Source organism: Anoplopoma fimbria, chromosome 8 (genome assembly GCF_027596085.1).
Source record: "Anoplopoma fimbria isolate UVic2021 breed Golden Eagle Sablefish chromosome 8, Afim_UVic_2022, whole genome shotgun sequence".
Classification (NCBI taxonomy): Eukaryota; Metazoa; Chordata; class Actinopteri; order Perciformes; family Anoplopomatidae; genus Anoplopoma; species Anoplopoma fimbria.
Genome location: NC_072456.1, coordinates 12,494,389 through 12,518,017, shown reverse-complemented (window position 1 = coordinate 12,518,017; position 23,629 = coordinate 12,494,389). Strand labels below are relative to the sequence as shown.

The 23,629-nt window shown below is 37.5% G+C and overlaps 1 protein-coding gene across 1 annotated transcript; it reads right to left on the bottom strand.

Annotated features, from left to right (window-relative positions):
- Positions 1 to 1,445: 1,445 nt before the first annotated feature.
- On the bottom strand, positions 1,446 to 17,593 carry acsbg2 (acyl-CoA synthetase bubblegum family member 2). Its single transcript, XM_054602463.1, has 15 exons — positions 17,434 to 17,593; positions 13,599 to 13,734; positions 12,911 to 13,029; positions 11,208 to 11,479; positions 10,228 to 10,316; positions 8,861 to 8,981; positions 8,227 to 8,307; positions 7,988 to 8,137; positions 7,154 to 7,330; positions 6,138 to 6,319; positions 5,340 to 5,582; positions 5,007 to 5,224; positions 4,676 to 4,815; positions 3,842 to 4,088; positions 1,446 to 2,987 (listed from the first exon to the last, which is right to left on the bottom strand). Exons 1-15 carry the CDS (start codon positions 17,438 to 17,440, stop codon positions 2,869 to 2,871), a joined length of 2,301 nt encoding a protein of 766 aa, XP_054458438.1. The 5' UTR covers positions 17,441 to 17,593; the 3' UTR covers positions 1,446 to 2,868.
- Positions 17,594 to 23,629: the final 6,036 nt, after the last annotated feature.

Here is a 23,629-nt window from a genome sequence, read left to right as displayed (position 1 = left end):
AAAAACAGTCAGTTTCTAGTTTAACTTTAGAGGATTTTTATTATTTGGTTAACCAATTGACCAATAAGAAAATTAGTTGACAACTGTTTTGATATATTATTATATAAAATATAATGTGCCTTTTTTTTATTTATGTTTTACAATTTTCAGATTCTATTGGCAAAATAATAAATAAGAGAAAGTGATCAACTTATATATTGATAATGAATATTATCTTAAATCGCAATATAACTTTATATACACAGTGATGTATGATTTTATCAATATTACCCACAAGTTTACCCTTTATTTTTTTTTGCATTTTTTTTTAAATATAACAAAAAAATGGTTACAAATAAATGAGAAATGTGTCTGAATTTTGACTTCATTGGAAATGACGTGGACCTAAATAAGAGTCCTGTTAAGGTCTTTCACAGCAGACATTTTGATCTGTAATTACAGGAGAAACCTTGAGGCGTGTTACTTAAAACCTTTATGATTGCTCCAAAACAGGAAGTTTGAACGTTCAAACCGTTTATTGTGAAGATCTGAGGTCCTTTCATCATTTTACCTTATTGCTGAAAAACTCAAAGACCCAGAGCAGCTGTGATGGGAGGTAAGTAACTGTCATTACTCCGAGCAGCTTCTTGTTGAAGCATTTCTGAAGTTGTGTTGACTCAGTTCTTTGTTTGTTTCAGGCTGTGGGTTTGGGGTAATGTTGTATTGGACTAATAACTGCTTTATTTTAAAAAAAAATGTAATAGTGTAACGTAATGAAATATACTACATCAGTACTGTGAAACTTGAGAATTGAGGAAACACAACTGCTAAACAGTTGAAGTCAGTCTTTATTTCTGAGTATCTCTTTACATTGTTCAGGTGCAGTGATGATAGCAACTTCTCACTCATGTACTGTGCTTGGGTACAATTTTAAGGTACATGTACTTTACTTGAGTATTTCCATTTAATTTAACTAAATACTTTTACTCCAATGCATTTTAATAGGAATTATTGTACTTTTTTCCATCATTACATCTATTGATAATTTTACGATTCAGAAAAATAAAGCAATATATAATCAACAAATAAATAGTTTTATTATTATAGATTAATACAAAACTTGATTGCTCCCTGGGAAGAAATTAATCAGCTACATGAATTAAAATCAGCCACAACTTTCAAGTGTTGTGCACATTAACAAATCAATAATTATAATTCAATAATATACAATATTCTGAAATGGGACTCATTCTGCAATATGGGTTTTTCCTTTTGCTATTTTAAGTATATTTTGCAGCTAATACTCATAATTTTACTAAATTTTGAATGCATGACTTTTAATGTGTAACAGTATTTATTGTGGTATTGCTACTTTAACTTAAGTAAACTATCAGCTTGATCTAGCCTACATTAAATAGGCCTCACACACTGAAAAAAAAGACACAGCAGAGTTCAGCACATCAGCTTATTCAACTTTTATTCCGTAACTGAGCAAACACCCAAACATTCACATGTCTGCAGACAAACAGGCCTGCTTCCTTTTTCTCCTTCATCTAATTTCCATATTTCAACCGTGATATTGTCAACAACAGCTCTTTCAGGTCAGGTAATTCAAGAAGCACTGAATCACCGTCATTTCCTTATTTATCTTCATTGACGCATGTTAAAATTACCCTGAACTTCAGTTATTTTTAGCAAACCATAACCGCCAAACCCACCTTCACTGTGAATTACTGGACATACCTGCGATATGCTTATTATATACATAATTACTTCCTATACAAGATCAACTCTTTGGAGTCCAACAAACTCTTTTACTTCCTTTTTAAAACTTTTTCTTGAAGATGTGCGAAATGTCTTCAAGGAGGCTAAAGACGTTTAGTCTCCGGATCAAAACCTCAAGCATTTGTACGTGTATCTGTATAAGGGATGGCAACAGACCTGTTAATATACTTGCCATAAAGCTACATATAATCTAAATTATTTCTTTTTTTTTTTTTTTTTTTTTTTCCTTTGAGTGCAGAACAAAAATGTAGCAATGGGATTCTGGGATGCTGAATAATCCACTGTAAAATAACAATAAAAAAACAAAACAATTGAAAGATGATGATATACGCAAAACATATTTACAATATTCCCGAAAATTATGGCAGATCTACACACAAGAAGGACTGTTGGAAACATTTCAACAGGAACAGGCAGTTGTGTAATAGTCTGCAATGAGTCGTCAGCATACAGAACAACAGAGTCTGACTTTACAATTACAAAAGGCATAGATATGGCTTCAATGACATGTTTTACAGTATGAAAAACAAGATTTGGATGCTTAGTTATGAGATTGTTTTCAATGCCTTTGTAACTGCACCTAACTCTGCAGAAAACGTGTACAAAATAAATTATTATTTTCTTGGAAACCCAGCTGACAAAGACGGGAAAAAAAAGACACCAAATACATGACAAATGCCAGTAAACATGCATATGATTGCTGAATGACAAATGGAGTGTTTGCTAGAAATGTTCTTCTTTGAAGCTCATTTAGCCCATGTAAACTTTGGCAAACCAAAAATAAATTAAGAAAAACATGTTTAATAAGTAAAATGATTTAAAAACATCCTATAAACTTATTTTGGATCCTGTCTCTTATCTCAAGTAATGCAGTAAATAAACAACTTTTCTTACATACAGCTGCTGCTACTTCATTTATCGGATATTACTGTTCAGCCTAGTAATCCAAATAGTCCACCTCAGCTTATTGACAAAATCATAAAGCTATTTAACAATGGCTTCTTATTTTCTGCACAAGGGAAAAATGGTTGGATTAATGAATTTTGGTGTGTCTGCATGTTAACTCAAGACAGTCTGGATCTCCCTGCAGGTCGATGAGCAGCTTTATTTAGGAGGCAGCGGGTTGTCGGGGGTCGTTGGAGTCGCCAGCTCCTTATAAAAGTTCTCAATCTGCTCCTTGTACATCTTCACCACCACCGGCCTCTTCAGCTTCATGGTAGGGCCTGCGGAACAAGTAAGGAATTCAGATTGTTAAACACTTGTTTTAAGAAGCGACATGATTAGTTTCAACTGCTCACATGATTTAGTCTAAAACCTAGTTGCTTTGTTCAGTGGATGTCATCTACACTCCACTAGAGGTCGTTGTTTCTGAGGTTTAACTTGAACCTTCAGATTATTACTATATGACATATTGTCAGTTTGTAAGTAATGTAAGTCACTCATAGAATCTGCTATTCTAATTTAGTCGAATTAATTTGACTCTTAATAATGTGGTCGTTTTATTGATACAGTATTAAGATGTACTACTACTACTACTACTACTACTACTACTACTACTACTACTACTGTTATGCAGAAAACAGTGAAAATGGCCCATATTATTATGTCATTATTACAACATATTATATCAATATATCAAAAAGAGTATTTGTCCTAAAACACAGGTATTCTATTTAATATGACAAAGTCTTTGACATGAAGAATAGTAACAAGTCTTCACACTTGAGTGAGAGAAGGTTTGAAAATGAATCGGCAACTATTTTGATAATCAAGTTCAACCACTCCAGTGATCTATAAATAAGTCAAGGAAACAGTTTCAGAGGAGAAAATGTACTCCTATCAACCCATAGAGCCATGAACCATGTGAGACTTTGTATTAATCTAAACAAGGTTGGAAACCACTGAGTTAGAAAAAGCCCTTTCATCAGAATGGGTTCAGGAAGTTTATTTGAAGCATTAGACTCTCCATTATGAATACCACACACTGCTGGTTTAACAGAATTACAGAGTGAACTGTCCTCTTTCTGCAAAATAAAGATCCCCTAGTTAGCACACCCTGTGTTCCCATCTCACTCACCCAGCTCTCCTCCTGTAAGGGAGAAGTCATGATCCAGAATGATCCACTTCTGAATGCGCTGAGCGTTGGAGGCTGCCTCCTCGTTGACTTTGTTGATTCCCTTCTGAACGGCCGCATGGATCACTCGGTCTCGGCCGCCTGCGATCTCAGAGACTCGCGTTGTGTTGCTGCCCAGCTTCCTGCAGAGCTCAATAGCTTCCGGTGTCAGCTCGTCCTCTGGGTCTCCTGACTCTAGGTTTACCTGGCACTGGAGAGGAAAAAAAACATAATTATATTCACATTTTTTCAAATATATGTGTATATATTCTTGTCCATGCAACTCAAACCATTAATACATATACATTTTGGAATTGAGGTATGATTTCCTTAAAGCCCTCTAGATGGCAGCATCTGAAAAGAAACATCTAAAAAGCCAACGCTTCACTTTCTTATGCTGCTCCTTTTCATCAGTTAAGACACGATATCTATATTGTTTCTTTCTGATAGTAGATAAAGGTATAATGATAGGATGTTTACAAGGCTCAGATAAAGAGTTCCTAACAAGTTATATCTTCAGTCTCCATCTGATCCCCTTCTCTCTGTTCAACAGCCTGTTACATCCTGTGTTATCTTTATGTATACAGTTTCTGTTCTCATTACGGTGGCTGCTGTCCTCCTCTTCAACTTTGATTAAAGTGCACAAACAGAACAGAGCTTGCTGGAAGGTTACACAAGGGGCCGGATATATAAACGATACACATGCACAAAAGAAAATGCTTACGCCATTTCTCACACAAACTGGTATTTACTAAAGTAAATTACTTTTCGACTGCAGCCCCGGATTCTAAGACTTACCTTAATGGTGAGCAGCATAGATAGAAACTTCCTCTTGTCTCCGATCAGCATGGCGTTACTAATCAGCGGCACGGCCTCCTTCACAGCATCCTCGATAGGAACAGGAGGGATGTTTTCTCCTCCTGCCGTTATGATCAGCTCTAATAATCCAAGACACACACACGCACAATTAAGTCACATACTTTGTTGATTACAGATAAAGAAAAATGTTCCTAGGCTTACAGAGATCTATATTCCTGTAACAGGACACTGAGTCCATATTTATTTGGAGACAGTAAAGGAGAATCAAAGTATTTATCTTTCTCTTCTACAAGGAATATAGAATAATTACCTTTAATTCTTCCGGTGATGTAGAGGAATCCGTTTTGGTCATGTTTGCCCAGGTCACCTGAGTGCAGCCAACCCTCCGCATCGACAGACTCCTCCGTCTTGTCTGGCATGTTGAGGTAACCCATGAAGACGTGACGGCCCCAGAAGCAGATCTCACCGTTTCCCTCCTCGTCTGGGTTGTGCAGTTTCGTCTTGCACCCTGGGATCTCTTTACCACAACTGCAGGACAAAACAACATTTTCTGAATTCACCACGTGCTTTGAGTTAGCACTTATTTGTCAATGTACAGGTCATTCTGTGTCAAATCAAATTGAAAGTCAAAAGAATAGTATACCTGGTGAGCTTGAAGGCTTCAGCGACAGAGATTGTGTGAGGTCCGGTGCTCTCACTCATGCCGTACAGCTCGTACAGAGGGATATCTAGGCTGAGGAAGAACTCCAGCGTGTCTTTGGTTATGGGAGCGGCTCCTGTGTAGCACTTGCTGCAGCGGTCCAGGCCCAGAGCCTTACGCACCTTTTTGAACACAAACTTTTTGGCTATTTGGTAGCTCAATGGCGTTCGGCCAGCTGCTCCGCTTCTGAGGACAGACACAAAACAGCAAGTGTGAGAGTTTTGAGCAACAACATGCAGCTTAGGATATAGGGATGTTGTTTCACACTGAAATATCTCAACAACTATTGGATGGATTGTCATGAAATGGTGTACAGACATTCATGATACCCAGATGATGATGGTGTTCCTCTGACTTTTTCCTCTAGCACCAAGAGGAGGTGAACATTTGTGATTTTAAGTGAAATATAACAAATTTTAGATGGATGCCAAATATGTTGTGCAGACATGTTGCCCTCAGGATGAATTGTAATAACTTTTAACTTTTCATTTTCCCTCTAACTTTAAGCTCAAAGCACAACCTAACAGAGCTGCGATAATTGACGTAGACTCTTTGGTCTTATTATGTAATGACTTAAGGCAACATCTGTCCAACAAATAATAAATGAGACACAATGTCATCATAACATTAAAAAAAAAAAAAGCAGTTTGGTAAAAAAGAGAGAACACAAGGATGGAAACAGGAACAATAGCTATTTTGAGCATGTCTAAATAAAGCTGTAATTTCATTACACATACGTACTGATTCATTTTGGTCAGATTAGTCTGCAGACCAACATCTTTGGCCCAGGCAGCCAGTTTCCTGCGAACAGTTGAAGACTTGGCTCCGACCGACTTCATCTTCTCCTGCATCTTTTCCCAGACACGTGGGACGCCCATGAAGGCCGTGGGACGCACCTCCTTCAAAGTGTTTACCAGAGAGCCCTGATTTAAAGAAGAAAACAGAGTTTTAAACACAAATGGTGCATGCAGTTTAGAACTCTTGTGGAGAGGAAATGAGCAGAAAGGTTTAAAAAGGCCACCAAAATGTTCTTGGAAACTAATCCATGAAAAATAAAAAGGAGCTTGAACTGTATCACATTCATATGTCCACCCTCAGGATATGCTGATGAATGTGTAGGGGTGGTGGTGAGGGTGAAATGAGAGAAGCCCTAAGGCATGAGGAGCCCTGAGAGGCAGCAGCTCAGCAAACCAGACAGATACAATGTTGCCATGAAAGGACACGTTATGGAGAGATGCACATGATTAGTGTTCAAAGATCAGAGATAATGAACATCCACTAAATTGATCTTTTCTGTTTTGTATGCCCCTAAACTATGAAAAACCCTCCCTACTGATCTTAGAGTGGCAAACTGAAATTACATTTAGAATCTTTTTACTCTGGCTTTCTATTTGAGATAATCATAATTCATCAGAACTGGTTTTTTATTATACATTTTTTTAATTTCAAGATTACTGTTTGGTTTGGTAAACATATAATTTGCTGTTTGCGCTTGAGTTCTGTACTAAACAGTTTTAATCTATCTGCATGAAAGGAGCCATACAAATTAATATTAATATTGAAAATAGTATTTAAATCAAGACAAACCGCTTGAATGTTATTGTCAGCTGCTGATGATTTCAAATTGCCTTTTTTCTTTCCATGAAAATGTTGTTGAATATTTGAATTTTTTATCTTAAATCTCTGCCGTTAATAATTGGCCATATGTTTTGTGTGGTTCATGTGTTTGTGTACTAAACACCACTGTTGTATCTCACCTTCAGTGCATCTGGCTGGGCAAAGTAGGTCACCCCTCCGACCTTCATGGTGACCCAGATGTCGATCATCTGAGCGGCGATGTGGCTGAGCGGCAGGTAGCTGACCACCACCTCCTGAGAGTTGGTGGCATCTGTCAGACCCACATGGTGGCAGGTGGAGAGCGCGGTCCATGTTATCTGAGGGGAAGGAGAGAGCAATACGTTTAATGAGGTATCTTTATTGTTTTATGTATGGGAGGTCATAAAGAGACATGCTGTTTACAAGATAAAGATAATTACACAAAAAAAGATGTTGAACGTTAATGACCAGTGTTTATAACTCCTTTCAGTGAACCTTGACAAGAATAAAATACGTGTATGAAAACAAGTTTTTTTAAAAAGCCAGGTGCCATGTTAATGAGTCTATGGTTTAACAGGACTACAGCAAGGGGTGGAAGAAGTAGTCAGAACTTTTAAATAAGCAATACCACAGTGTAAAAATAATATGTTACAAGTAAAGGTCCTGCATTCAAAATCTTAAGTAAAAGTACATGTGCATCAAAATACACTTAAAAAAAACTTTTAGAGTACAAGTAATCTTTATGCAGAGTGGCCAATTTTGGAATAATTATCACTGGATTATATTTTGACAGGCATTGATGTGTAAGCAACACTAATGTTGCAGCTGGTAAAGGTGGAGCTAATTTCAACTACTTTTTAAACTGCAGGGGTACTAGATCTATAATAAAACATACTGTTTAATTTGATTTATTAATAACCTGAATATTCAAAGTAAATTAAGTTATAAAATTAACTTTAAAAATACTTCAAACACACTTTGCTTGTGTAACTTACATTATCATGGCTGAGCATGACTCCTTTGGGCTGGCCTGTGGTCCCTGAGGTGTAGATGAGCGTGCAGCACTGGTTGGGTTTCTGGCTGGAGATGATGGCGTCGAGGGGTGCGTCGGGCTCATCTCGTCCGAGCTCCATGAACTCCGCCCACTGCAGTGCACAAACAAAATCACTTAGATGATGCTAATTTAACTAAACTAAATCTTTCCATGTTTGCCATGAACAGATTGTGTACTTACAGAGTACAGATTTGGTCTTTTCTCTTTAAGTGCATCTTTGTACTGGATGATGGCTTTCAAGTGCGGCAGCTTGTCTTCAACCTGTAAACAAACAAAATATAATCCCATCAGTACATGAAGCAGACTGAAAAAATCTCTCGGTGTATCCTAAATCCACACTGCACACTAATTCCAAATATGTTTTTAGTATGTTGTGTGTTCCCATGGACAAAGTCACGAGATAATATGCGACAAAAAAAACCCATGATTGTTTAGTGTGCTGTAGCTGTACACCTAGGAATGCAAAAGAAAAAACTAAAGTAACCTCTGCATGTTTGGAAAAACATGTTTCTGTCTCGTTAGGTCATAGAAGGCCGATGCATTCATACATGACATGTGGTATGTCCACTTGTATCGAAGATTTATGGTTTCTTAATAGATCACTATTCACGTCTAACAGATGCCACCAAGTAACACTTCTTTGTCTCTGAATTATTAATAACAATGTCAATAAATGGTGGCAACAAAATGAAGAAATATACAAATATTCTTGCATGGAACTTTTTGCTGACCTAATTACATCTTTGAGCACAATAAAACCCGCATTCATACATTTCATTCATTGATGTTTATATGCAACTCATTCTGATCTCACCTGAAGGATCTTCTGCAGCTGTTTTTGATTCTCCACCACAATGATATTGGCCTTGCTGTTCTCTGCTACGTACTGGCATGCCTCAGAAGAGTTGGTGGTGTAGATGCCAACAGCAAACCCACTGCAGCAGACAAAACAACAGTCAGACTTCCAGCAGTTCACTTTTACATTTTCACAGGGTCAGGTGAAACTCGCTCCCATTCCTTGTGATGATAGACCTGACCTAGCAGCATTGTTGTTTTTGATTTTCCAGCTAAATGACCTGAAGTCTTCAACTGAGTTAATAAAACTTAACCTGTGATTTGGCTCATCAGGACCTGTTTGACAAGTTAACCAGAGTTTCCATACAAATCAAGCATAACAAGTTGTCATGCATCACTCAGCAGTGAGCAGACTCTAGGCGTGGGAATACACAAACAGTATGTGTATTGCAGTTTCAGAGAAACTACATGTACTGATCTTTGAATAAATAAACGTATTTCCCTCAATGCACTCTTGCTATCAGGCTTCCAGGAAATTGTCATCATGATCACAGATCAAATTGGGAAGACGCCGTGAAAAACCCAATGTCCTGTCACAGATGTGTGGTCAGGTTTTGGTAACTGAGATTTCTCGGTCCCTTTTAGCTCGCTGAAGGACCCACAAGGTTTCTGTTTTCTGTTGGAGCCTCCAGCCCTCAATATGCATGCAAGCACCGCAGAAGAGGCTTGTGATCACTGTTAACTAATTATGATCAGCCTACAGATCAGTGGAAGAAGTATTCAAATCCTTTACTTATGTAAAATGAGCAATACAACCATTTATAGATACTCCATAACATGTAAAATTATTTTATAAAAAAAATTGTACTTAAGCAAATAAGTATTAACAAATGTACTTAAAGTATACAAAAAATAAATGAACTTGGCAACTGTGACTCAAAGGATTGTAATAAGGAAATGATTGATGTGTAAACAACATTTTACTGTTATAACTGGAAGAGGTGAAGCAAGTTTAAACTACTTTTCATAGGTTTGGGTAGTTTAGTTCAGTGGTTCTCAACAGAGGGGTCAGGCCCCTCTGAAGGGTCATAAGATAAATCTGAGGGGGCCTGATATGATCACTGGGAGAGAGAAAAAAAAGGACATTATTATCCTATAAATGTAGAAGAATAAAGTAGCATAAATGAAAAATACTCAATGCCAGTACTATAATGGTAAATGTACTTAGTTGCTTTCAACACTACAGTTCATAAGCTCCCTGTTGGGCATTGTGCTGTCACCTATTAATCAAGATGTCTATCAGCCAAGACGCTATGTGCTGAACTGGATGACACAGAGCTGGCAATGAAAAAGCTCATTCCTGACAAATTCAGTGATGAAACTCACCCAGCCAAAATGGCAGCAATGTCAGAGATGAACCACTCAGCCGAGTTGAAGCCCAGGATGCCGACACCGTGGTAGCGCTCCAAACCAAGCTGTAGAAATAAAAAAATAAATGCTTTTTAGGTATAAATAACATTTAGTAATCCCAGAAATAATATTGGGATATACTTCATATCCATTTTCAGAGTACATTTGTAATTTATAGGAGCCTGTTAAAAGCAACCGATACCCACACTGCAATGAGCTTTTTAAAATAACTTTAGTCTTTCACAACAGTAGTTGAGATACAGCATGTGCTCGTGCAGATTGAAAATCATGTTGCATGTCCAAGAGTGTGCATGTGTGGAGGTTCCAGTTCAGGTAAGTTTGAATGTTTAAGTGCACAGAGCCACATATAAGTATGTCTTTATGTGTGTATGTGATGTACTGCTGAGTCTCCATGATGATAAAGTGTTGAGTTTCACAAACAATGAAGTGCTCTGTGCAGAACAAACAGCTGAGGCCTGTCCGGAGCTGCCTCACTCAGTTTAGACTTGCTTAGACTTGCTTTAAAACAATTTTCACAGAAGTTGATTGTTTAAAATAAAAAGGAAATCTTAGCCATCTCGATACTGAAGGGGAATTTTTGCTCGGGGTGAATAGAAACTAAATGGAGCACACACACTTTACACACCCTTCTCTACTATTTCAATATTTTGAAAATGAGATTACTGTGAGGAATTTCTCTAATTGAGCAACACCAATTAAGCATTTAACCTGAAAATGTTGAACTGTTCTGGGTTTGGTTTTGCACTAAACCAATATATTATATTATCTTCATATTAACCACCAGTCTCTGTGGGATTAGTCATTTTTTTCTATACATTATGATTTCCCAGAGACATATCCCAGCCATCCAAAAACCAAAGATATTCAATCAATGATTATGTCAAACAAAAGAAAGAAAATCCCCATATTGAAAAAACTGGAGTACTGCCATTTACCTTAAGGAAACTCTTGGCAGCGGTGCGACAGGTCTGGTAATATTCTCTGTAGTTCAGGCTCTTCTGCTGTTCGCCCTCCTTCCAGCTCAGAGCTGTATAGTCGGCATAGCGCTCCACAGCTGAGGTGAACATCTGGTTGGTGGTCAGAGGGGTCTCAGCAGCCAGACCAGAGTCCCCCATCCTCAGTCTCACCTCTGCATCACCCTGTGACGTCCACAGGTCGAGCCCTCCTGCTGCTTGCACCGGCAGGGTGTTTGGACGCTGGGTGTTCACTGGAAGAAAAAGATATTCAGAAATATAAGGAAATAGGTTGTCGAGGGATTTCAGTTTTTCTCAAATAAAAAACAGGCAGAATCTCCATGCAAGTTCCAAAAGACATACTGCATTAATTGTACTAGAGGAGATGCCACATAACCTCTAGTATTTTATTAAAATTACAAACTAGCCTTTATACTTCTGATTAGCTAGATGTATTTTTCCTAGAAAGTAAATGTCACCATTACATCAACCCTAGAGGCTTTATAGCTGTCTTAGAGAAACAAATGTTCTCACATGAAACACAAAAGGTTATTTTATTCAATAAAAAACCCCAGAAAAAACACAACATGGGATTTCATTTTTATGTTAACACTGTATTCAGCAAAGTCTTGTGGAGATCCTCATACAGGTTGTTAACGAAAACCAATGTCAACCAAACTTATTTGAAAGAGAAAATAAAAGCAACCAGTAAAAAAAACCTATGCGTTTGCAGAACAACTTCCTGGTTCAAGTTTGAGCCACCAGACTGGCCATAGTTGTGTGCGCACACAGTTTCCTGTGCAGTGAGGGAACATTAGCAACATTTCCAGTGGTCTAACCTTAGATAATCAAACTGTGGGCTTGTTTTCAACCTGTCTGGTCCTCTTACCGACATGTTTCTCCCCCTGTGTAACCTATTTGTAGCAATGTTGCAGTGTCCGGAGATCTCAGCAATTGACTTAGTAAATACAAAATTAACATTATTGATAGAACCAATAGCTCGTGCTACAAAAAAGAAATGCAATAAACTAGATTTTCTTTGATTAGAAAAGCAGCTTGTGTTTTTTAAACTAAGAAACAAACGTGTGCCATTGCTAGATGGATGTTTTCAATATGCCACGGTGTCATATTGCACACAGATTAGCTAAATGATGGTAGATTTATGACATAACTAAAACAGCTGGTTATCAGAGCTGAAGAGAGAACAGGATGGTAAATTTTTATGGACTGTACGGCCAAAGTTCAACTCAAAGACATTTTAGTCAGTAGGGAAACTGAAAAATGTATATAATCTAATGAAACCGAAGAGTTATTATGAATGTTCTCGTTGGTTCAAGAGAAACTTAACAAATATCATGCCAGTACTTTCCCTCTGTGACTAAAGACAGGAAGAAATGTCATAGAGCGGACTGGAAAAAGCAGGCAGGAAAAGGGAAGTCAAGTTGTTCTTCTAAAGAATGTGGAGTTGGCTCACTTTGGTTTGGCCCACTTCCTCAGGGAAAAAGTTCAGAGAAAAAACGCGTTCACTAATGCTGACTTCAGCGACTAGAATCAACACAGTGACTGGATTCACTTTAAAATGTATCCCAGTCTGTCTGAGCATTGCTTATCAAAATTGTAATCTGGCTGCACCCCCGTTACGACTGTTAGAATTCAGGAAGGGACAAAGACAGTAAACACCTCACCTGTTTGTGTGTTTGAGGTCTGTTCAGCAGGGACCTCCGTAGCCTTGGTGCTGCTGGCAACTACTTCATGTGCACCATTCTCATCTCTTTCCCCTGCAGACTCTTCCTCTGAGGACTCACTGAAGAAGGAAAATACATGTCACTTAAAATATAAAAGTGGACTGTCGCATCCTCGGGGAAAACCAGAGGCAGAAGCCTGAACCTGCTCGGAGTCATTTGGGGGAAACTGTAGCTCCCCAGACACACAAACTCATCATTATTCTGAAAGTACATATTAAACCTTCTTGTCAACTGTATATCTTGGTAACATTCACATTAATAGTCTCAAAGTCAAGATTATAGTATTATTGCATTCAATTAAAGCTCCAAAAGTGATTAAAACCACTATGATTCCACTGACAGGAATGTAATCATATACACAATGACAATGCACAATTACTAACATTATGTGAATTACAACTGAGCGCTTGAGCTCCAACCTGGGTGGCATATTTTGCTGTTAAAATATTAACTCTAATTCTTTTCTAACTTATTTTACACGGTGTGATCCCTCAGATTCATCCTCTAGATAATCCTTTATCCTTTATTAGTCCCGCAGCGGGGAAATTTGCAACTGCTGTGTTGGGAACCGAAGCGCTCGGGGACACATTGGTGCCAAGGTGTCCTGGAGATGTTTGTGTGGACGTACTTTGCTGTATCCACAATGACGCCATCGAGGGAGACCGCTCTGTCTTCTGCACCGCAGGATGACTCCAGGAAGCCGCCTGCTCTGGGAGGCTCCATCACCACGGCTTCAGACATGGTGGTGGGCTCACACACGGTCACTGAGAGGACAGAGGAGTCACAGGGTTTGTTAGCTTCTGTATACTTTACAAGCACATCACTTACCAGCATCAACAACAAATAAAGTTAAGGCTGCAACCAGAGAATGGTTTGAATTTTGCTTAGAAGTAATCAGAAGAAGAATTTTCTGTCAATTGACTTTTAGCCTTATTTTAATACACTCATGATTACCAATGTTTGTAGTTTTTTTTAAATTGTATTGTTAATTTGTAATCCCAAGTCCTCTTTGTAGCATGTATTCAAAACATCTGAGAAAACAGATTCTTCATGTTTATATTTATTCACTATATTCTGAAGATCATACGACTAGGAACTAAAATATTTGTTTGCATCCTATTGACTAATATGTAACTGAGATATGAAGTTTTCTGCTGTAAATATAGTAACAATATGTGAAGTTATTGACATATCTGATAGTGGGGCTTGAGCAAGGATTTCCAATATTTCTGGGTAGGGTGCTTTTTATTTGATAAGAAATCTAGACACATTCTCTTTTGATAAGATATCTTTTAAAGTCTAAAAATAAAAAAAGGATTGCTCCCTTGGTCTAATTGCCAGACAGTAACGCAAACGTGTGACAGCCGGCAGCTTCTAGTACTCACACCTGAGTGTTGTTGGCACCATTTCACATTACTTTTTCTAGCAGTTGTAGTGATAGATAGAGATAGAGATATAGATATATACACATACATATACACACACATCCATTCGTATTTTTAATTTGCACATATGCATATCACGCTGACATGTTGTTAACCTTTCTAGCTGACTTCATGAGCTGCTAAACAAACATAGTCTTTGTCTATACTACGACCTTATCTGTTGACAAAATTTGGTTGCATGGCAACAGTGTGTGGAACATATGGAGCAAAGCTAGTAAAATAGGAAGTCTTGCCACAGAGAACGTTGTCCTGCTGCAAATAATGGATTGCCTTTCATTGACGTCTTGGTCAACAAAACACCAACATTTCCATTTCTCCACCCATTTCTAGAGCATCTAAAAGGTGATCAGTTCCATATTAAAAGAGCTGGATGGAGAATTCTTCTTCTCACATTACCTCATTATGGGCGACACGTTAAAGCCTCCTGAACATTAAACCATCACCACCGGGCAACCGTCAAACACACCGCTCCATGATGCTCGCTCTCATTCAAGCACCTCTCTTTGGTAATTTACAGGTCTGAGCTGTTGCTGCTGCTGCTGCCCTGTTCATTTAAGGGGGCTGAAAACACATACCAGTGGTTTCATCTGCCTATTGTGGCAGCAGCCTATCATGACTCGCCTGTCAGGGACAAATGGGCTCCAGAGAGGTCAGAGAGCAGGAACAAAAACCCTTTCTATCACGCAACCAACCACAACTTACCAGGTAAACAGGTAAAATGGCCTTTTCCATGTGTGAACTGTTTCTAAAATGGCAGGAACAAAATGACCAGCATACCCGAAACTGCCACCACTGTTGTAAAAGAAAAGCAATCCTACTTAAGTCATGTGACGAGCAGCCAGCTGACCCAAGGGAGACATGTCAATGAGTCCTACGGAAGCTTGGAGGGTCTTTCAGCCAAGGTGACAGATGTCACAGCGTGATCTCACTGCTGCCATTTTAGTTGGCTTTTTACTTCCAATACAGCTGCAGATTCCTCAAGACACAGCTGTAAGTGGATGTGGGTTTCCAACAGCATTAAAAGGGAGTTGAGCTGAGAGTGGAGGCAGGCAGATATGGAGTGAACTGGGGTGTGGTTTTGCCAGGAATCCTAAAAGCCACCCATCAATTTATTTTAGCTTAAAACACCAGACTTGAAAAGCTCTTAGGCTATTTCATGCTTTCCCCCTTTTTAATTTCCTCTCAACACTGTGTCCATTTTGGTCTAATGAGGTTTCATCACATGACTTCATGATGTTTACATCATGAATAAATGCCAGAGATGCATGTCTTTGAATTATCTCTGGTGTGATGACCCCCTGCTTCTGGTCAGGCTGTGACAGATGCTTGCATCAACCATTTCTCATCTCAAGTGTTACTGAGCTATTTCTCCATGAGATGTCCGATAATTGAACTCCGGCCTGGTTAAGTAAACTAGCACTTTCAGATTTGTATAAATAGAGAATAAACTTCCTGCTATGCTGTGGTTTACCGATATCACCCTCATCATCCGTTTGTGGGCTTCCCCTTTACTTGAACTTCCAGCCCTTCTTCCCAAAGAGACCGTGGTTTATCTTCAAGCTCATTTAATGTATTTTCAGTACAGATTAACCTGCTGATGGATTTATTATTTTGTCTATAATCATCAGATTATCACAAAAACCAAGGTGACATCTTCAAATCTTTGATCCACAATGCAAAACCAAAATATATTTATCTTACAATGATATTAAAGAGAGAAAAGCACAAGCAAATGTTTGGCCTTTTTTGTCACACAACAAATTGATTTAGTTCTCTACCACACCCTTCTTATTTTGCTTTCAGACAGGAGGACGTTTCTCTTTCCTTTTCTTGTGTGGTTTTGTTAAGTTTCTTTGTCATGTGCTAGCACAGTTAATGCTCAGGATGAATTATCTAACGGATTTAGCACTGCGCAAACTGACATCATGATTGCAACTGCATTCATGCAATCAGGAGAGGATTATGAATGGAGCAGAGCAGGCACAACAACAGCTGGTCTATTTAAAAAGGGAAAACAGTTGCAACAGTTGGAAACTTAAACCTTTTTGAGTTTCGTCACAGATTCATGTAGTAGTGTGTACTCCACATTAAAAGGACAGCAGACAACTATCACAACCCCATCTTCAGACAAAAACATGAATGCTTAAAAAGGGGTCTCCCCAAAACAACACCACCCCGCCTGCAAACTTCAGTTAGGTTAATCTCCTGTCAAACAGTTCAGACAAAACCCCACCCCTCCCTTCTGGTGAGTCTCTCTATTGTCATGCATAGTCTCCACTTGTCCCAGATACCAGCCATCTCCACTTGACTGTTTGAACCTAATGATGTCGCCCAAAACACAACAGAGATGAACTGGATTTTCTATCAATACATCCTCTTATTGATCTGCGTCCTCAGACCAGCTGCAGCCTCTGAACAGTCCCCAGCAGTGGTTTACTACTGGGTGTAGTCATAATTATCCTTAACACACAGCTACCACGTCAAGCTTAACATCTTTTGATCCAGTTTCAAATATTTGTAAGCCAATGCAGACATTTGTGAAGAAAAGAAGGGAAAAAGCATCCCTTTAATATTAGCTGACATCCGGCCAGACTCCCAATTTACACAGATCTGCTGGTTGGGTTACACCCTTTTTTACAAGCCAGCAGATGTCCACATGTTGTAAAGAGACACACATTTCACATATATTGAAATTCACAGATTCAATATTATGTACTTAAATTAGTTAAATGCTCAAATCAGGATATAAATGAACTCTTACATTAAAACAGTAGAGGGAGTGGTGAAGAATTATAACAAGGAATCCGGCATACAACCTGAGTATGGAGGGGATATGAATGAATATAACATCCTTAGCATCATACATAAAACAAACTAAATACATATAAGCCGTTTTCTTAGGCATCATTACCAATGCTTTCTTACCAAACCTGATCTGTCTGGGTGAAAGCTGGAGTTCAGGGCAAGAGGACTACATCTGATCTACATTAAATAAAACATTTCAATTGCGCTACTCACATTGCATTGTTGGAGAATATTATTTTTCCCCCCCCGGTTTGTATTTCAGGTTTTCCTCTTGAATCGTCCACTTTCCCTTATCTGTAAATGCCGTCTCGCCGTTTAACACACAATAACCCACACAGCGCAGCGTTTCTACAACTTGAGCAAGATATCATTCATTTTCAAACAGCAGCCGGCTCGGTTGGTCCCTCCCCCTTAAAAACCCCACCCAGGCCGGCCAGCTTCCTCCAGAAACACCCCCCCCCTCCTCCTCCTCCTCCCCCATCACCCAAAACCAACCTGATTGGTTAAAACTGCTCACACCACAAGATCCACTTTCCATATAAGGCCACGCAAGCCAAATGCATAAGGTGTGGGAAGTGGCTCTGGGGACACACACACACACACACACACACACACACACACACACACTTAACAGATGATGCTATGAAACTCAAACCCATCCCCCTACAGAGTTTCTCCACTGCACACACGCTCAAAACACACGTCGCAGCTCTGCTGGGTTACTATCGGACAAACCAGATTACAAGTGCAGCTGTGCAGATTTGACTAAATAACTTTCCACTGACTCAAATCATTCTTTTTCACAATAGGAAGATGCACCGTCCTGTGACCTACATTCATAAAATGACATATTTATTTCCCCTTCGTTCTTCATTTTTAAGCGATTCTAAATAATGATTATTTTCATTCTAAAATCAATCTGCAGATTATTTTCTCCACTTGTCAACTAATCATTTTGTTGACAAAATATGAAGAAATTGTGAAAAAATGTCAAATGCCAAATTATGCTCAGTTCATGACATAAAACTGACAAAAATAAAAATAGCCACAGATTAATTAACTAATTGTTTCAGCTCTACAAATTCCCCCAAACTTTCAAAATTGCATAAAATAATTACAGGAACTATACTAAACTACAAATCTGATTATGCACTTATTTCTGTTTCACACCACTTTAAACTTCTACTCCTGTTCAATTCCAATTGGATTCCTTTTTCCTCCACTGCAACTATTTCACAGCTATAGTTAATAAACTTTACAAATGTAACATATGGTGAAGTCGTAGAATATGAAGAACTGTTATAGATTAAATTAACCAGCTAGCTGCATAAAAAATTGGAGCTGAAACAATTAATCAATTAATCGATCAAAAGCATATTAATCAGAAACCATTGTAAAATCTTTAAGTTGATTTATAAAAAAGTCAAAACTACATTTTGATTGTGAGGATTTGCTGCTTGTCTTGAATTAAACTATACTGAAAAATATGGAGGTTTGTCTAATATAAAATAGTTAAAAATCAGCTCAACCAATTGAATTGGTGGACAGCCATTTTCAGGTCTCTCCAGAGATGCTCAATTGGGTTTAGGTCAGGGCTCTGGCTGGGCAGTCAAAGTTATTTTAGCTGTGTGCTTCGGGCAAGACAATGAAGCAAAGGGTGAAAAATTTAAAGGGGTCTGAATACTTTCCATACCCACTGTAAGCAAAAAAGTCAAAACTACATTTTGATTGTGAGGATTTGCTGCTTGTCTTGAATTAAACTATACTGAAAAATATGGAGGTTTGTCTAATATAAAATAGTTAAAAATCAGCTCAACCAACAACAGCATTCATGCATCAGCGATGATAATCTACTGGTATAATACTGAACATAACAGTCACAGGGACCATTTTAAATACTTCTGTTTTGCTTATAATATTCTATACTTTTAGTTTAGCAATAGTAACATTTTCAATACAGTAGTTTTACAGTGTATTGTTACTTTTCTTTAATAAAGTATCTGAATACTTGCTCCATCGCTGCAAAATAGTATCACACAATGCACCCTAAAGCTTCTAAAATATAAACCATGCTAACTGCATCGCAGCTGCAATAAAAATACCTGAATTAACCTTTTCTGTTAACCTTCATTTACCAACATTGTGACAATAGTACTCGTAACATTGTTTGCAAACCTAAATTTAGCCCACTGGCTGAAAATCAAAGCTCAGCCCAGTTACACAACATGACAAGCCAATCCTGTACTTCTAGTTCTTGTGAGCCATGACCAGATATACAAGGTGCTAAAACAAAGACAGCAGCTCTGGAGAGGAAACAACTGCAGCAAGAGGATCAAATCTTAAAGAACTGTTCATATCAAACATGTTTGCTACTGGCAATCATTGTACTTCTACAACTATGAAAATAAAGGTGTGGCAACTTGACCCTTTGTAAACGTGCCTGCCTCTGTGAGGGGAAGTGTGAGTGGGAGTCACCGCTATGAAGACATTTAATTTAGACAATGTGGGTAGAGATAACCAGTCTTACTGGTGAATTAGACCCAAAGGAATTTCCTTTACACAAGTTTCGCCTCCAGCTTTCATTATGTCAAGTAGAGGAAGCAGAAAACACATTTCCTACTCTAACTGATTAGAATATATTATTAAATTAGCCCTTAGCCTTTAAAATGTGAAAGCTGACGTTTAACATTAAAGCACTACATATACATATATATATATATATATATATATATATATATATACATATACATACACACACATACACATTTCTTCCTTTAGTGTTACTTTTATATACTCTGACCTATGGTATCACTATTTTATTCTACTCTAATTTAAATGTTTTAACATCTATCTATATATTTTCTGTTTGTGGCATGTATGGAGTACAACTGAATTTAATTCTTCAATCCTGTATTGTATAATGACAGCAAAGTTGAAGTTTGAAAAAAATCTGAGAAAAACAAATTCACATACATTTTGCATTGGACATGAATGCGACCAAATGCACACGACATCAATTTAAGCAGGTGTTATTATTTGAAGATTATCTTCTTATTTATTTATGTTTTACTTTTTCAGATCAGTCTGAAAATATCTCACGTGGGAAGCTGCTCACATCATTACTCTATAGAAAGATCAGTCTCAGCCAATAGCCATGAGAGACGAAAATGCAGAACCACCACACCACAGCATCACATGGTACACTGAGGCCTGCTGATCCAGTGTACTCATGCGCAAACGCTGAAATGCTGCAGGATGTGTTTAGTGCTGATGCACCCTGCACGGAGGTTATAGTCGGTCAGTGACATCCTCTGTCTCGTCCCACGCTCTGCTGAGGCAGTGCTGTAAACTGACTTTTTTTCTGTTTGATCAAATATCAAACTCCAATGATAAAACATTGAACATTTACACACACTAAATAGACATTATGTTCAGATAAACAGGGGGTTATTGAGCTACTGGAGGGATTTCTTATCGGTCTTATCTACAAAGATAACACTGTCCTGATGTAATGTGTTCATGATAACATTTAAGAAAAAGTGTTTTATGTCGATGATTTTAATAGAGAAATACACAGTTTTAATAGCAATTATTAGTCTTTTATAGCTTCAAACTGTTTTTAATTTTAAACAAAAAATGAAAAAGAACATGGTATTTTCGTTTTTTGGTTCAAATGATAAATAGACAAAACGTACACGGACCCAAGTCCCACAGGATTATATCCCATGGGGGGATGTAACTGCATATATATGCAGTTATATGGGGGGTTTGAACTGGATAAATTCAAGTTTCTACACAGACGCAAACTGACTAACTGGACTGTACCGGACTCCCAAACTTTTATTATTTATTCTTTGTTACCTGGACAGTTAAATGTCCAGGTAACAAATAATAAATATATTGTAAGTTCTACCAGAAGGTTTTGGCATTGCAATATTTGCTAAGACTAATGGGACATGTTGTTGAGTGTTAAAAAAAAAGTATTTTACCTTGGGTACAGTAAGGTGTTCAAATATAACCAACCAGTACAGTATTACAAACCCATTTAGGTTGGATTATGGACAGAATACATCAGTATTGTGTTTCAAATTTAGAGATTCAAAGATGAAAACCAAGTGGGTTATAGATGATAGCAGAGCATGTGGTATAGCCAAGGGGTGGGATTTAATCTGTAGACCTGCCATTGTCACCTGTTCTTGTTGGAAACAGATAAATGGCCACAGTTGTAGGTAATGAACTAAGGTTAAAGTAATCATGTACCGTTATTAGCGGTTAACAGCTTTTAATGTATCTTAAACTAACAGAACACACACTAATTATGTTAACTTTTACTGCCACATACAAATAATCCCTTAACAGATAGAGTCAATATTATATGGTTTGATGCTGAAATTAGCAAGATAAGTGATATGATTACCTGATAAATTACACCTGTAATCAATTAAAGATGGCATGACTTACCACGAGCAGAGGCTTTTTAGTGTTGACCGTTGCTGCTAGCGAGCCTCTGTCTTCACAGTCAGAGAATGTAATTTATGGTATGTTGAGCCGAGCTGCTTCTCTGTGTCACCTGTCTGAGTCAGTTTTACAGCTTCAGACAACACTCTCATTTGACAAGAGAAAAAAAACAACCACATGAGCCAAAGGACATTTTATTTCTTCAAGTCCTGTCATAAACAAATGGAAAAAATACAATTATATTGTATGGCCCAGGCCACTGCTGTAGTCATTGGAAACATGGATCCAAGTGAAAAAGAGAATCTCAAAATGTTTCATACTTTATTCTCTCACAGGCAAAGACATATCCAGATTAAATCCCAGAAACATATTAATGAAGATTGTTTACAAAGCAACCAGCAAAAAAACACAAAAAATAAAACAACAACAATATTCTTAGAAATGCAACATTATTTGGACACAGTCTTGGTTGTTTCCAAGAGAGTTTTTTGTTAAAATTCAATTGGAAAGAGGTTTCTTTTAAAACGAGGCATGTGTGTTACCGAGTGAGAATGTTTTTTATCTAAATATAAACAGACCCAAACACATTGTTTACTTTTGGTAAAAGATGTGGCAAGACTTTAGTTCATCTATTTTTGTGAAAATATTTCTGGACTGACGTGATGAACTTTCTTCCAAGAAGAAGTGATTGTGGACTGTAAAGCAACATGTGTGCCGTTTAAATTAGGAAAGGATAGTCAGTGATATTTTATAGATAGTAAATCTGCTTTTTAATTTGGCAAATTTCACATCGCACACCAGCAAGTTCAAACCAAAAACCAAACTTCAGTCTATCCAATGTCACTTGTAGTATATATCTAATGTAAATTGAATCTTAGTAAGAACTAGAAGGCCATAAAACTTTATTTGTTTCTTTCATATAAGGTCAACAATCAAGAACTATATATGAATTCGTTTTTTTTGGTGTTTTTGTACTTTATGAAAATATGACTAATGTTGAGATAATTTTTGCACTGGCAAATCAATAACAAGTTCACAGGGAAGCATACTCAATATTGTTTTGCATTGCACGACCTGTAGCTCAGTAAAGCATTTCTCTCAGGTCTGACAAGAAGACCTGATAAAGCAATCTATTCATCTGACACACTGTGACTTTCTTGTGCCACAATATATGCTGCCACCATGTGCTGAAGATCTGATGTGCAGTGGCTGGTTGCAACTTTTTGCAAGAAGAAAATAAAATCGAAAATATTATTTATGTATAATAGGCTATTTTTTTTAAACCTTTTCTCAAAATAAAAATAAAGTATACAGTAACATATATACATTTATAAGAACACAATTTATTGTATAAATCTAGTAATTGAAAGAATAATGCATTTCAATTGAAATAAATCAATATTTGTAAGAAAAAAAGAGGTTAAGATTTACATTCTAATAAAATCTCTTGATAATCACTATCAAAATCAGGTATGCAGCAAAGTAGGTTTTCACAAGTAATATACCTTGGTGTTTTTGTGCATAACACTGAACATAATAAGAAAAAATAAACAAGCAAGAACACTACTGCAAAAGTAAAAAAAAATGTATAGAGCTAATCACAATGAACATTATGTACAATGTAAGAGTTTTTTAAATGAAGGATCAGTGTTCTTACAGATTTGGAATATATTTAAGTGCGTGGCTACTCTCCTTTAATGTGGCTTAATTCAAGTGTTGGAATATAGCTGAATATCCCCAATAAAGTGATTATCAGTTTAATTAAGAAGATAACATATATGTTTAACTATACACATACATTATTTACATAACAAATGTCAATCATAGACTTTATGAATAAACTGAATGAATAAGAATGAAGCCCTTCCACCAGTTATCTAACACCGCCCCCTAGCGGTTTGATTTAGCTCTTATGGAACTGGGCGGGACCCTCGTCCCTTTGGCCCCTCCC

Coding starts and splice junctions, on each gene's coding strand:
- acsbg2 (XM_054602463.1), bottom strand. Junction 11,480..12,910: donor GACCTCAAACACACAAACAG/GTGAGGTGTTTA, acceptor TTTTTCTTCCAG/TGAACACCCAGCGTCCAAAC. Junction 2,988..3,841: donor CCTTACAGGAGGAGAGCTGG/GTGAGTGAGATG, acceptor CTTGTTCCGCAG/GCCCTACCATGAAGCTGAAG.